The following is a 13,850-nucleotide window of genomic DNA, read 5'->3' as shown; positions in this document are numbered from 1 at the left end:
AAGGGCAAGGTTAGAGGGTTCACACCTCTAAATGAAGCAGGCCCGCACAAACATCAGAGCAGCACAGTGAGATTAACATTAGCATAAGGCAAGGAAAAAAAAACAAAACAACAACACCACCGTGCAGAGTCACAATAGGATTACTGAGGGTTTGCATGTATTGAATTTGGATTACGTGAAAAATAAATCGCAAATAAGTACATATTTTTAAAGGCGAGGCTGAGCAGGAGGGCAGGGAGTAAACGTTTCAAATTTGAAGAAAAAAATGTTTAAAAACTTTTTTAATGTTTCAAAATAAAGAGATTCTCTGAGTTTTTCTGACTTGTTGATCACACATTAATATGTTAGGCTGTTACAAAAAGAGACATGTAAATAGCTGATAGGGTAAAGCAGAAGTTAATAAAGTTGTGGTGAGCAGCAGAGATGATGAGAGGAGAGGATCACACATTCTGACTTTGACACACACACACACACCTCTCTAAGTGTCTCTTTTTCTGTCTTTCACACACACACACACACACACCCAAACACTGTTTTAAGCAGTTTGTCTACAGAGGTATTGAATTGAATGACTTCAGTCAGGAGGGTTAGATAGGGGAGGAAAAAAGAGTCAGTTCTGTAGCTGCTGGGACAAACACACACACACACACACACACACGCACGCATACACACTTTATAATGCCTGGTTTTCCCCAGCTTTGCATTTCGTATCTCTCCCAAAAGCATAAGAGTCAATCATCAACACTGACTCTGTCACACACACTCTCTGCAGCCTCAAACTCAGCCGACTTGCTGAGACAGTCCACATGCTTTACACACACACACACACACACACACACACACGCAGACGGAGTCTTCTCTTCACACACATGCCTTTCTACTTTCTACTTCTATCCTCCCGGCACCTTCTCCTCCCGATCTCTGCCCTGCTCTGTCCTGTTCTCTGTCTCTGTCATCTGTACGTGAATGTGTGTGTGTGTGTGTGTGTGTGTGTGTGTGTGTGTGTGTGTGTGTGTGTGTGAGTGTGTGAGTGAGTGAGAAAGCGTCACGTACCTGTTACACTCCTGAGGTAGCTCAGGCTCAGTGAGCATGCTGGAGTAAGGGTCCGTCTCTCTCGACAACAACAACATAAAACAGATCCCACAATGCTCAGAAGAACAACGTTAGTCTCCCCAAAACAAGACGGGATAGAAGTGATCCTTCAACCTCTCACACACACTGCTGATTCTCTCTCTCTCTCTCTGTTCCTCTCTCTCTCTCTACTCACACACTTTGAGCCTAACACCCTCCCTCACTCTCTCTCTCTCTCTGCCTCTGTCCCTCCTCTTCTCCCTCCCTCGCTGTAAGCTGTGAGATCTAGGCTCAGCTCTTAAAGGGCCAGCAGCAGAGCCTCTTTCTCTTTCGCTCTGCGTGTGTGCGTGCGTGCAAAGGGGAGGGGCCATTTGACCAGAGGGCTCATCACTCCCTGAGTGCAAATGCACAGCAGTGCCGCCCCCCTCCTCAAGTCCATCTCTCTCTATTGCTCTCTCCCTCACACATGCACACACTTTGGTTTTCTCTCTCAGACAACAGTCACAAATGTGTAGACACACTTCAGAGTGATAGGACTGCAAGCCCTCATGCACTTTATGATGCAACATGAAGGGAAATAATCAATCTGAGGTGAACTATCTGAAACACACACAAGCACATGTTCTTTTCTGTCTTCTCTGTTTTAATACTTCCATACCACATGGCTTATCTAAATGGGATGTTAATTGTAATGCAGCTTTTTGAAAGTAATGTTTTCTCCTACCACAAACAATAATCCTTCCGCATAAACGAAAAAAAATCCTTTTTTTAATGTTCATCAGTGTCAGTTCATCAGTCATGTTAATCAGATTACTTTTTTTTTTAAGATTACTGCAGATAGACTGGATGGTGTTGTGAAATTAATTATATTGCTGGACCAAAAGTTCAAAACCCAAAGACATTCAACTTACAATCACAAAAAAGTGACCGGAGCAGCACATTCTCAACTCTGAGATGCTCAAACCAACTTTACAGCAATTTAAATTTGATAATAAAAATTTTTGACAATCAATAAAATAAAATAAAATAAAAATGATTTTGTTTTGACTGCTGTTGTTCTGCTACAAACTTATTTGCAAATTTATTTAAACAAAAAATAAAAAAAGACATACACAGAAACATGCTGCGATATTCCATTATATTGTGTCTGAACTCCAGGATGTAATCAGAAAGACGGCTGTGTGTACTTCAGGTACTTATAATTGCTAATTGCTATTTTCGTTGCCAATAAAGCCCCTTTGAATTGAAAACATAAAGTTGTCAAATGTGATTTTTTAAAGTGTTATAATTGCAACAGGTGATTCCAGCAGTAATTAATGGATCACTGATATAACACTGTAGAGTGTTGTGGGTCTGTGTAGTAACACAATTCCAGCTGCAGCCTGGACGCTTCTGTATAAAGTGATAATCTAACTTATAGCTTTCACGGTCCCAACAAAGAAAAGACAAGCTAAAAGTAATAGTTTTTACTACATATTTGGAATGCCTTGGACTCACCCATGCTTCTAGCCTCTTTTACTTTCCTCTTTTACTCTCCCTTTGGGTGCACCAGGTCAGGATGTTTTTGTGCTCCACTTTGACACACATCAAGCAGACCTAAAACAAACCTTGACACAAGATATAAGGTAGCCTAAGTTCCAAGTCATTATATTCTCTCTGCGACAGCGGATTGCCCTGTTAAAACGCATCTATCAACGCATCAACGCATACTATTTGCTGATTGTCAGTAACAATAATGTGTATGTAAGGGAAATGTCACAGGGAAACAGCCACTTTAATAAAATCTAATTAACTTAAATTCATGTTTCCAAGAAGAAAAAATAAGCTGAAACTTTTTTGGCACTATCCTTGTGATTCTTGAAATAGATGTTACTTCATAACTCCAGCAAGTCAGAAGCAGTAATGTCAGCTAACACTGATTCATCCATCCCTTTCCACCTGTGCCATCTTTACCCCTTTCTTCCTCTATGTCCCAGTCCTATGTTTAAATATCGTTAGTCAAAGATTTGCAGCAATTCGTTTAAACAGAATGAGCATTACTATGATTTGTCTTTGCATTTGAGGTTTAAACGGTGACAATGACGAGTGTTGCAGGTATCTGAGTACAATGCACATCCTCCAGCCAATCAGAATCAATAAAAGTTTTAAGTTTTGACTTCCGTCTCCTTTCATTTTGCCTTTGTTTTGATTCAGTGAGAAGCAGACATTTGATTCTGCGACATGGAACAGTTTTGTTACAAGTAGACAGCTGAACACTTTCTACAGAACATATGCTGAAGCTCACTTGCATGAATGAACACACACACAGCCAGACTCACAAAATACACACATACAAACTGACTGAAACCTTCACCAATTACCCACAGACATTGTGTTCTCAGGTGTATGTACAGGGTGTGTGTGTGTGTGTGTGTGTGTGTGAGTGAGTGTGAGTGTTGTGCATGCTGCTTTCAGCCCTTACTGCTGTCAGTCACTATTAGGGGTGTGTGGTCTACATGTCACACATACGGCCAATCCAGCTATTGTTCTGCAGAACACAGAGAAAAAGCAGAGCTGACAGACTGCCACTTCTGTGATACTTTAACGCACACACACACACACACTCACACAGAGGAAGGACAGAAAGCGAGCCCTGTCACTGTACCTAATGTAGACAAGCACACATCTACTGTACAGTCACACACACACAAAAGCAGCATGAATACACTGTACAGTGTTTATAAAGTGGGAACACGTTAACACACATATTTATAAAATCAGAAACTTTGCAGATGTTGACAAAACAATCCCACCACAAAGTCCATTTAGCAACTGTTCTGGATCTTCCTTAGCAAATGTATATTCTCATTTTTTCACTTTTCATAAATGTTAACTTAAAAGTTGAGACTGAAAGTTCATTCTTGACCGTGTAAACAGAATACGTTCCAACTTTTCCAACTATACCAATTAATCACACTGAATTTTAGGGACTTGTGTATAAAAACATGCATAAGTTGATGCAGAATATATATGATACCGTTAATAGGTTGATTTTATGGGGTTAAAAGGAAGAATGTAATCTCACCCCAGCACAAAGACACCAAATAATCCTTAATTCACCTACAAAAACTCCCTCGAACCATCAATCAATCATTTGTTGTAATATTTGAGCCAGTGTCCAGTTCTGTATTTTATATAAAAAAAACTTTTATAGCATCTGGTAACATTACAAACCTGCATAATGTAATCCGGTACAATTACTAATTACTTATTAAAAAATTTAATCAGTAACATAATCCAAGTACCACAAAATAAAACTAATGTAATCTGATTACTTTTAGTTAGTTTTGGATTACTTCAATGGCAAATGGGCAAATGAAGACAAGAGAAGTACCAATGATGTTTTGTCTGCTCGTTGTATATTTAGAGAAACAGAATAAGAAAATATCCTATTCCCATGAAATCAAAATCCATGTTTAAATGTTTTTATATGATATCCTTTGCACTATGTCACCACTATGGTAGTATCTGGCCCATCTGTGCCTGTATCTGTGGCTGGTTAGCTCAGTCGGTTAGCCGTGCTGCTAGCGGCTATTAGCTTACTCAGCACCGAGGTGCCAAGAGCCATACTCGGCAAGGAAATCACCCCAGGACTGTATTCCCAGGGGTCAAACTGGCCTCTGTTGGTCTCGGACGCTGTATTCGGTCCTGGTCCGGCTGTCACTCTCACTGAGAGCTGCACCAGTCTGCACAGAATCTGCATAACGGGATGGGGGCGTAAACATTCGGCGCTACTGGAGACTGTAAACGTCAATCAATGTCTGTGACACGTCCCTTCCTAACTTTGTGTTTTTACAGAATCACGAGCATACCATAGACTGTACATATACCATAGCAATGGATTTTCTGTTTCATGGAAACTTTCTGCTTATAGTAATCCTTATGAGTAATCCCATATATTCCACAATGTACCTGTAATCTGATTACGTCTTTATTTTCTGTACTGTAATGGAATCCAGTTGCTTTTTTTATATCCTGATTACATAACGCCGTTACATGTAATCCGTTACTCCCCAACCCTGCAAAACTGTCCTCAACTGTCCTCTCCTGCCAAACCTAACAAAGAGGAAGTGGGGATGTACTGTCCTTTTTTAACCCTAACCATAACTTTTGGTCCGCAGAGCTTGCAGTAAGTTTTATTTTTAAATGAGATAGTTTTTTCAAAAGCAGCAATTGGTCGAATGGAGGCTGGGAGTATCATGGCGACAAAACTGACCTGAGGAAGTCTCTTGGATGAGAGACACAACATCTTTGAGTATCTTTAACCGAGTCCAGGTGCCCTTGATTTTAACCTTCCGTGGATGACTGAGGCATCCAGGTCATAGTTATCCACCTTCACTGACATGGCGACTCAAGTTGCACTGATGTGACCCTATCCCAGTTTTAACTGTAGGAAAACATCTTGCTCTCTCTCACTCACACACACAGAAATACATAGCATACATCCAAGCCAGCTCCCCCTTCTGCTCTCTATAAGACAGCAATATGAACATGTCAATGTCAACAACAATCAGCGGCATTAGTTTTCTATTTACCTAATCTAATTCATGGTGAAATGGAGAGAATACACTGAGCGGGCTAAATCTAATCGCATTCTCTGACTAAATTGAGCCCCGATTGGAAACGGCATCTCTCCTTGACCCCGTAAACAGCTGCAAAACCAATGATAACCTCATTTGTGCATTACAGAAACTTAATTTCTCCATTATGCGGCTGACTTGGAGGCAATCGGTCAACATAACAGAGCAGCGCCGGTCTGGGCACACCCCTTGCCCTAGACAGCTAAGAGAATGAGCATGAGCCTTCTGGTAGTCATATTTTGAATAGATTAATTCAAACAATGGGTATGGCTGTCAGAATTTACTTTGCCATGAACTTAGCTATGATTAATTCTGACTTGCCAATGGTAGACGATGGTAAATTTAGCAGATACAGGCGATACAGAGGATAATGCAAATGCACAACAATGAATGTACTTATTCATGCTTTCTTACATGGAGACATTTCTTATGAGGTTGCATCAATCAGCCTGAGGTCAAGGTTTCTCAGGAGGCCATACTGCAAAGAAAGAGGCATAAAGAGACAAGACAGTGGAACACGTAAACAAGCTTGGCATAGAGTTCTGCTGGAGAAACCAGCCTCTCAGGTGTAAGCCATCATCTGCAGTTAAAAGATGTTGCTGAGGACTATGAATGAACAAGGCCACTGGAGTGTATTGTGTTCGGTGAGAGAACAATGGCAGGAAAATAAAAAGGGAGCATTTCACCTGGGCTGAATCACAAAGGGCTTGTTAAATGATTCACTCGTTCATAATCTGAGCTGCGTTTTTGGAAAGAGAGGAGAAGGAGGGAGAAAGTATCACAGAGTTGCTCGTATAAGGACAGGATATGCAACACAAACACACACACAAACCAAAACATACCCAGAAGGAACAGCAAAAAATTCACAATGCTGTAAAAACACACACACACACACACACACACACACACACACACACACACACACACACACATTTGTTTTCAGAAAAACACACTCTCATTCACAAACACAGGAAAAACACATGGTGCAGCAAGCATGTGCACGCAACACACACAAGAGTCCATTACAATGAAACCGTTGATGGGAGGCCCCTGTGTCGGGACCCTAACAGCTGTAGTGCATTAGGGGCCGACCATGAGCAGGGGCATGGAGAGACCGGCAGTAAACAACCATAAAGCCTGTAGACACACACACAAATAAAGTCACACACATCACCCTCACATTTTCACAAACATTCACGCACCATATTATGCAAATGTGGAGACACGCACATCGCACACAATGTGGCAAATCAGTAGTTATGGACCTGAGAGGGTTTTTTCCACCGAAGAGCAAGATCACATAGTTTGCATTTAAATCGGAGAGAAATGAGCGCACTAGGGCTTGTTGAATATTGCTGTGCTGTGATGCTGAGAAATCAAAATTCTAGGATGGAGCATCCCAAAATTTGGCAATTTTATTTAGAATTTCAATCATAGCCATCCAGTACAAGATGATAACGGTCAGCAATAGTGTTATGAATTATGAATCATAGGGCAGTTGCCATATACAGATACTGTAGTCGAGGCAGACAGTTCATTCTTGACCTTGGAAATAGTAGATTGTAAATCAATCTCAAGTCAAGGTCCGCTTACTGATTTATTTTAGGGATTTTGACTGTATCACATGGTTTTAATCCGCAAATTTAGCTTCTGCAGTTGTAACTAAAATGTAGATTTTCACACTTTCCATTGTTCAAAAGTTGGGGTTGACCGCCAACAAGTCCTCTTAATGAAACAATACAATATATTGTTGCCACAGCGCTGTTGAATTTTGTATCTCTTCACCTTTACAGTCTCTCTTGCATAGAGGATTGTTGAGCTGTTTTAAATGCCTATTATTTTTACTGCATAGGTTAGCCTGTGAGGTAGATCAGGCAATCAACAAAAGTTGCACTGCCACTCTCACACATGAGACATCCTCCTCACATCATATTTCAATTGCTTTGCAAAACTATGTCCTATTAAAGCACTTTCTTACTCTCTTGCTCTGTCAGTCTTGCTCCTTTGCAAATAATGCTGGTGCTTATACACTCACTGGCCACTTTATTAGGTAGACCTTACTAGTACTGGGTTGGACCCCTTCAGAACTGCCTTAATTCTTTGTGGCATACATTCAACAAGGTGTTGGAAATATTCCTCAGAGACTTTGGTCCATATTGACATGATAGCATCACGCAGTTGCTGCAGATATGTCGGCTGCACATCTATGATACAAATCTCCTGTTTCACCACATCCCAAAGGTGCTGAAAGGTTGGATTGAGATCTGGTGACTGTGGAGGCCATTGGAGTTCAGTGAACTCATTGTCACGTTCAAGAAACCAGTTTTTTGATGATTTGCGCTTTGTGACATGGTGCATTATCCTGCTGGAAGTAGCCAATAAGAATATGGGTACACTATGGTCATAAAGGGATGGACATGGTCAGTAACAATACACAGGTAGGCTGTAATGTTTAAAGATTGCTCAATGGGTACTAAGGGGCCTAATTACACTACCACCACCAGCAGCCTGAACGGTTGATACAAGGCAGGATAGATCCATGCTTTCATGTTGTTAACACCAAATGCTGACCCTACCACATGAATGTTGCAGCTGAATTCGAGACTCATTAGACCAGGCAACATTTTTCCAATCTTCTGTTGTCTAATTTTGGTGAGCCTGTGCAAATTGTAGCCTCAGTTTCCTGTTCTTAGCTGAAAGGACTGGCCCCCGGTGAAGTCTACTGCTGCTGTAGCCCATCAAGGTTCGAGGAGTTGTGCGTTCAGAGATGGTATTCTGCATACCTTGGTTGTAACGAGGTTAAATTACTGTTACCTTTCTGTCATCTTGAACCAGTCTGCCCATTCTCCTCTGACCTTTGACATCTACAAGGCATTTTCGTCCACACAACTGCCACTCGCTGGATATTTTCTCTTTTTTAGACCATTCTCTGTAAAACCTAGAGATGGTTGTGTGTGAAAATCGCACTAGTAAGTAAGTAAGTAAGTAAGTAAAGTTTATTTATAAAGCGCTTTTCTCAGATAAAATCACAAAGTGCTGTACAAAAGAGTAAATAACAGTATAAAATGTATATAAACATATAAAATTAAAATGACACTAGTGAAAACCCATCAACCAAAAGCCTTCTTAAATAGACATGTTTTCAGATCCTTTTTAAAAGAGACAACAGTGTCTGCCAGACACATGGACAGGGGCAGAGCGTTCCACAGTCTGGGAGCAACAGACTGAAATGACATGTCTCCTCGGATCTTAGGGACTGCAAGTAGGTTCTGGCCAGAGGACCGAAGAGTGCGGTCAGGGGAATACGGCTTCAAAAGGTCCAGGATGTAATGTGGGGCCTGACCATTTAAGGCTCTGAAAGTCAGCACTAAAATCTTAAAATCAATCCTGAATTTTACAGGGAGCCAATGGAGGTCCAATAAGACTGGAGTAATATGAGAACTTCGAGGGGCACCTGTTAAAAGTCTAGCAGCAGAATTTTGAACAATTTGCAATTTGTTCAAAGCAGACTTATTAAGACAGGTAAAAACAGCGTTGCAGTAGTCGAGTCTTGTCGATATGAAAGCGTGAATCATCATTTCCAGATCCTTCTTTGACAACATTTTGCAGATTTTAGAGATGTTCCTAAGGTGATAAAAGCAATTTCGAACGAGCTGATCAACAGTTTCTGGTATGCACAGACCAGCCCATGCCACATTCAAAGTCACTTAAATCCCATTTCTTTCCCATTCTGATGCTCAGTTTGAACTTCAGCAAGTTGTCTTGACCACCCTCTACATGCCTAAATGCATTCAGTTGATGCCATGTGATTGGCTGATTAGCTATTTGCGTTAACAAGCATTTCAACAGGTGTACCTAATAAAGTGGCCGCTAAGTATGCACGCTTGCATGTAAAAAGTCCAATCAAGTTCCGGACTGATCTGTGATGGTGTACTTACGTTTGTCCTATTGTTGCTGCTTGTGGTGGTTTTTTGTTTCTCCCTGAGGATAAGCTACCAGTGGAATAACAGTGAAGCTTACATCATTCAGCTGACAGTTATTACTCTGGCGACCACAGCAGCTTATTTGAGCCAGCATTAATACATGAATGACACCGAGACACAACAATGGAAAGAAGGCCAGATGGAAAACTTGACTAGTGTCTGAAGAGATGCCTTACTTCAGTCGACAGGTCAAATGCACACAACCAAAATGCAGCCAAAACATGCAGGAGAAAATAGATCCATAAATAGTTGTGATGTCTTACCTTACAAACATATGTTTCTGACATTGTTGTATCAGATATCATATTCTAGGTTAGATCCTAGGACAGTCTTTCAAAAATATTAGATATGATCAACAATTTTGAATTGAGCATGAAGGCCTGTGGTGTGAACGCTCCTTTTTCTCTCCATCTGTCTCACTCACAGCTCATCTCAATCTCAGGTTGAGCTCATATATCAATACCTCTGGCATCTTTTCTTCTCTCCCCTCTCTTCTCTTTCCTGGGAGAGGAGGCGAGAGGAGAGGCCAGCGTGGAGAGGCGCAAGCCCCTATGAAGTGGCTTTATCGTGGGGAGACACGTGCAGGCAGAGGACCCCGTCTGAAGGCTGAGTGGCAGGCGGCAGAAGCCATTAAGATAGAGCTGCTATCTCTTGCTGCCAGGGCCCTGTTAATACAGGTGGGGGCTCAGAGCGTCATTCACACAAACTCACTCACTCACTCACACACACACACACACACACACACACACACACACCCCTTCTATCATGTGGTACTTGAACTGACATGCGGTGACATGGATGTAGACATGTGCGTGTTCATTTACACTCTTTCTCTCCATCTCTGTGTGTCTATCTGGAGTCTGTTCCCCCTCCAAAACCCATCAATCCCTGCCTAGGCAGGAAAATTGCACAGATAGACAGGCACAGACCAAAAGAGTAAAACAAATTGCTCTCGCTGCCATTTTTACCACCAAAGTATAATGTCAGTAATATCAGGTAAATGCATATCAGATTCACTCTTATGGGATATCCAGGTATTAATATAACTTGTCAAATCAGTGATTTCAGATAGTACTTCAGTTTCAATTTCTTTGGTTTCTTCGATATGCACAATTTCTCTCTTACATCCATCACACAAAAATTGAGATCTTAGTAGAATCTGCGCTAGAGGATTTTAAAAAAGCTTTCTGTGCAACTTCAGGTTTTGGGGAAATACACTTACTTGCTTTTTGCTGAAAGTTAGATAAAAATATCAATACCCTTCTCGTGTCTTTTCAGTAAATATGGAGCTGGAGCCAGGGGATGATTAGCTTAGCTTTATATAAAGTCTAGAAGCAGGGGAAAACAGTTAGCCTCTGACACCCTGGAGTCGTGTCATCACCATGAGGTTATCAGGCAACCAACTGAGACGCCAGCCGCTGGTCACCAGGGACATAGTTACAGATGGCAACTTCCCCTTATATAATAACTTTGAAGAGAGCTAGGGTAGATGTTTACCCCTGTTTCCAGTCTTTGTGCTAAGCTAAGCTAATCACCTCCTGGCTCCAACTTCAAAATACTCCATACAGCCAAATATTGGTATCCATCTACTACCCCTAGACAATAAAGGACTTCTGTTTGTGATATTTAAAACAACTCTGTATGTCTTTGCTAGAAAGCAGTTCCAATGAAAAATGAGGTCTGTTAAATATCAAGAGTAAAGTATATCTGAAAAGACACTTTTCAGCGTTGTAAAGCCCACACTCCATTGAGATATTTCCAAACCTGGATGAATCAAACCTATTTGCGTGGCTAGCTATCATCAATTGTAACAGAGAAAGTATGTTTTGTGATTTGGTTGAAGTGACTCTTTAATTACATACGTTGACTACTGTACAAGTGCACCAGTGAATTTAGCAAATGTATGTCTTGTGAAAATGCATTTTGTGAAAAACAGAGATTGTGGGAGTAGCATGGCTTCATTTCAAGATCACAGTGCAAGAGAGAATTAGTCAGGGGTCATATTTGTTTTCTCATTTCTTTCTTGGTCAGTAGTTTTTTTTCTGTCTCGCCTGAATGACAGTGTTTTAGTCCATCCCTTCATTTTTCTGACTCAGAGAAGGTCTTGTTCAGAGTTTCTCTCTGCCGCTGCTCAAGGTTACTGGACATGGACTACAGTGTGCGAATGTGTCAGAGACCTTTCTCTGCCATGCTTCCATAGCAAGCCTGCTGCTCTAACCGCTGTGGCAAACGCCGCACTGTAAACAAAGCTGTTTTCTTCCCCCGACAATGGCAAATTAATTAACGACCTGTGCTCTTTGTGCGAATCTTAACTCATTCCTAATTAGCTGTATTTTTTCTGCTCTCCTTGAAAACATCAAGTCAGTTCATTGGGGCTGAGGGAAAATAGGCCGTTTCTGGTGTCACTTATGTATTAGTAATCTCTGGTGCTGTGAGAGAGCGAGCTGCTGGAGCAGACAATGCAAGAAGTGAATGAAAGGGAGTCTGTGTCACAGCAGGGTTAATGAAACACTAGCCTGGGAAGATAAATAAAAAAGTGAATGATTTACAAAAAAATGACCTGTCCAGACATCTTGGAAACACACATGCATACACAGACAAACACACAAAAAAGTGTCTATACACGAACTGTCTCACACACACGCTGCAATTGTCCTGTTAACTGAGACAATGTAAACTTTTCCTTGAACTCTTCCTCTTTTCAATTAACAGCAAACTAAAGGCTTTGATGGACTAAAATCAATCTGCAGAGATAAAAGTATGAGAAGGAATGAAATATCTTTCATGGGGGAGTGTGGGGGTGTCCTGTCAGATCCAAGCAGTGAATGAGCATCAAGGTCGTTAGAGCTTGGATGAATGGCAGAAAGAGATGGACATGGACTTCATTCAACAAGCACCTACCTGTGAGACAGTTAGACACATGATGGTGAAAAGATGGTCTGTGTGTTCAGATGCAGTCTATTAATTGTATTAGTGCCAGATTAAAGCAGTACTCTCATTACAAATTTCCCTACTAAGTACCCAGCACAGTCTGGTTTGTTTCGCTGTTTTCTGGTCATGTGCTTCAAAGGTCAAATGTCCTGCTACTTGGTGCGCAGTAGCACGCAAATGTGTACAGGTGGTAAAGCCCCTTGAGGTAGCTTGTGATTTGTGATATTGGTTGTGATGGGCTATATAAATAAAAGACTTTGGATTAGATCGATTAGATGGATTCACAAGGACAGAGTGCTATAAAGCAGCCAATTGGAGATTCCCCTGTAGAGCCAAAGACAAGGACACTGGTAGTGGTAGGGTGGTGGAGGGATGGAACTGCAAAGCAGCATAGAATATAATGACAGCAGAGAAAAGAAACAGGGAAATCCTTGGATAACAGCTGGGAGGTGAAGTCCCAAAATGATGACAAACTATTCTAGAACAAGAAATAGAAAAAACAAAGTCCCTCCATCTTTGATATTATATTCCTATTTCTGTTAATCCTCTAGGCTATTTGGGCAATTTGAGTCTTATTTTTGGAGTTTTTCCCATCATTCCTAATAACAGTGAACATTAATTGCATGGTAACATTGGTAAAAAGAAGTCTGATGGGGCAAGAATCATGAGCAGTCAGAAGATCATACGGACTTTAAACAAACTCCCATGTTAGCTAAATTTATTTGGAAGAGGAAACAAAAGCAAAATTATTACAAAAACCTGTCCTATATAAACATCCATCAAAGTTTACAGACTAACTTCCTGGATTGAAATCTCCAGAACAGCTATTCATAACGGCAAACCATGTAAAAGCTTTAATTGAACTATTAAATTAATCTATTCATAGCAATCAAGTTATTTTATGCATTTACACATACTGAGTGCGGTTGAGGTCTCAGCCCACCAGGACAAAAGATGAATCATTTCCGGTGCACCACAGATCTTTCCCTCACAGAAGTAACTGGACGAACTAAAAGTTGATTCCCAGTCTCACTAGATCACATAGGGAAGAGCAAAACATTTTTAAATATGATAATATACAGGATTATCACTTTGAGACTCCCAGAGCTTTGTTTTTATCCCCAGGAGCTGATGTTCTCCCTCTCTCTCCTCCTCCATCACAAGCTCTCCCGCAGTTGCTATCTCTCTCCCTCCTTTTCAATCTTTCCATTACTTCCATCTCCGACCCCCCCCCCCCCCACCCCCC

At 41.1% G+C, this 13,850-nt stretch overlaps 1 protein-coding gene across 6 annotated transcripts in view; it reads right to left on the bottom strand.

Annotated features, from left to right (window-relative positions):
• sox5 (SRY-box transcription factor 5) overlaps positions 1 to 13,850 on the bottom strand; it is a 183,406-nt gene that overhangs the window by 96,781 nt on the left and 72,775 nt on the right. For 5 of the 6 annotated variants that reach the window (XM_046072157.1, XM_046072158.1, XM_046072161.1 and 2 more), the window contains exon 1: positions 1,054 to 1,192. The exons of the other annotated variant lie outside the window; for it this stretch is intronic. In XM_046072157.1, the coding sequence (XP_045928113.1) occupies positions 1,054 to 1,130 (77 nt within the window). In that variant the 5' untranslated portion in view covers positions 1,131 to 1,192. Of the gene's footprint in view, positions 1 to 1,053; positions 1,193 to 13,850 lie in introns of those variants that run through there. 6 annotated transcript variants of the gene reach the window in all.

Source organism: Micropterus dolomieu, linkage group LG16, assembly GCF_021292245.1.
Source record: "Micropterus dolomieu isolate WLL.071019.BEF.003 ecotype Adirondacks linkage group LG16, ASM2129224v1, whole genome shotgun sequence".
Lineage (NCBI taxonomy): Eukaryota > Metazoa > Chordata > Actinopteri > Centrarchiformes > Centrarchidae > Micropterus > Micropterus dolomieu.
This window is presented reverse-complemented; position numbering and strand designations above follow the sequence as displayed.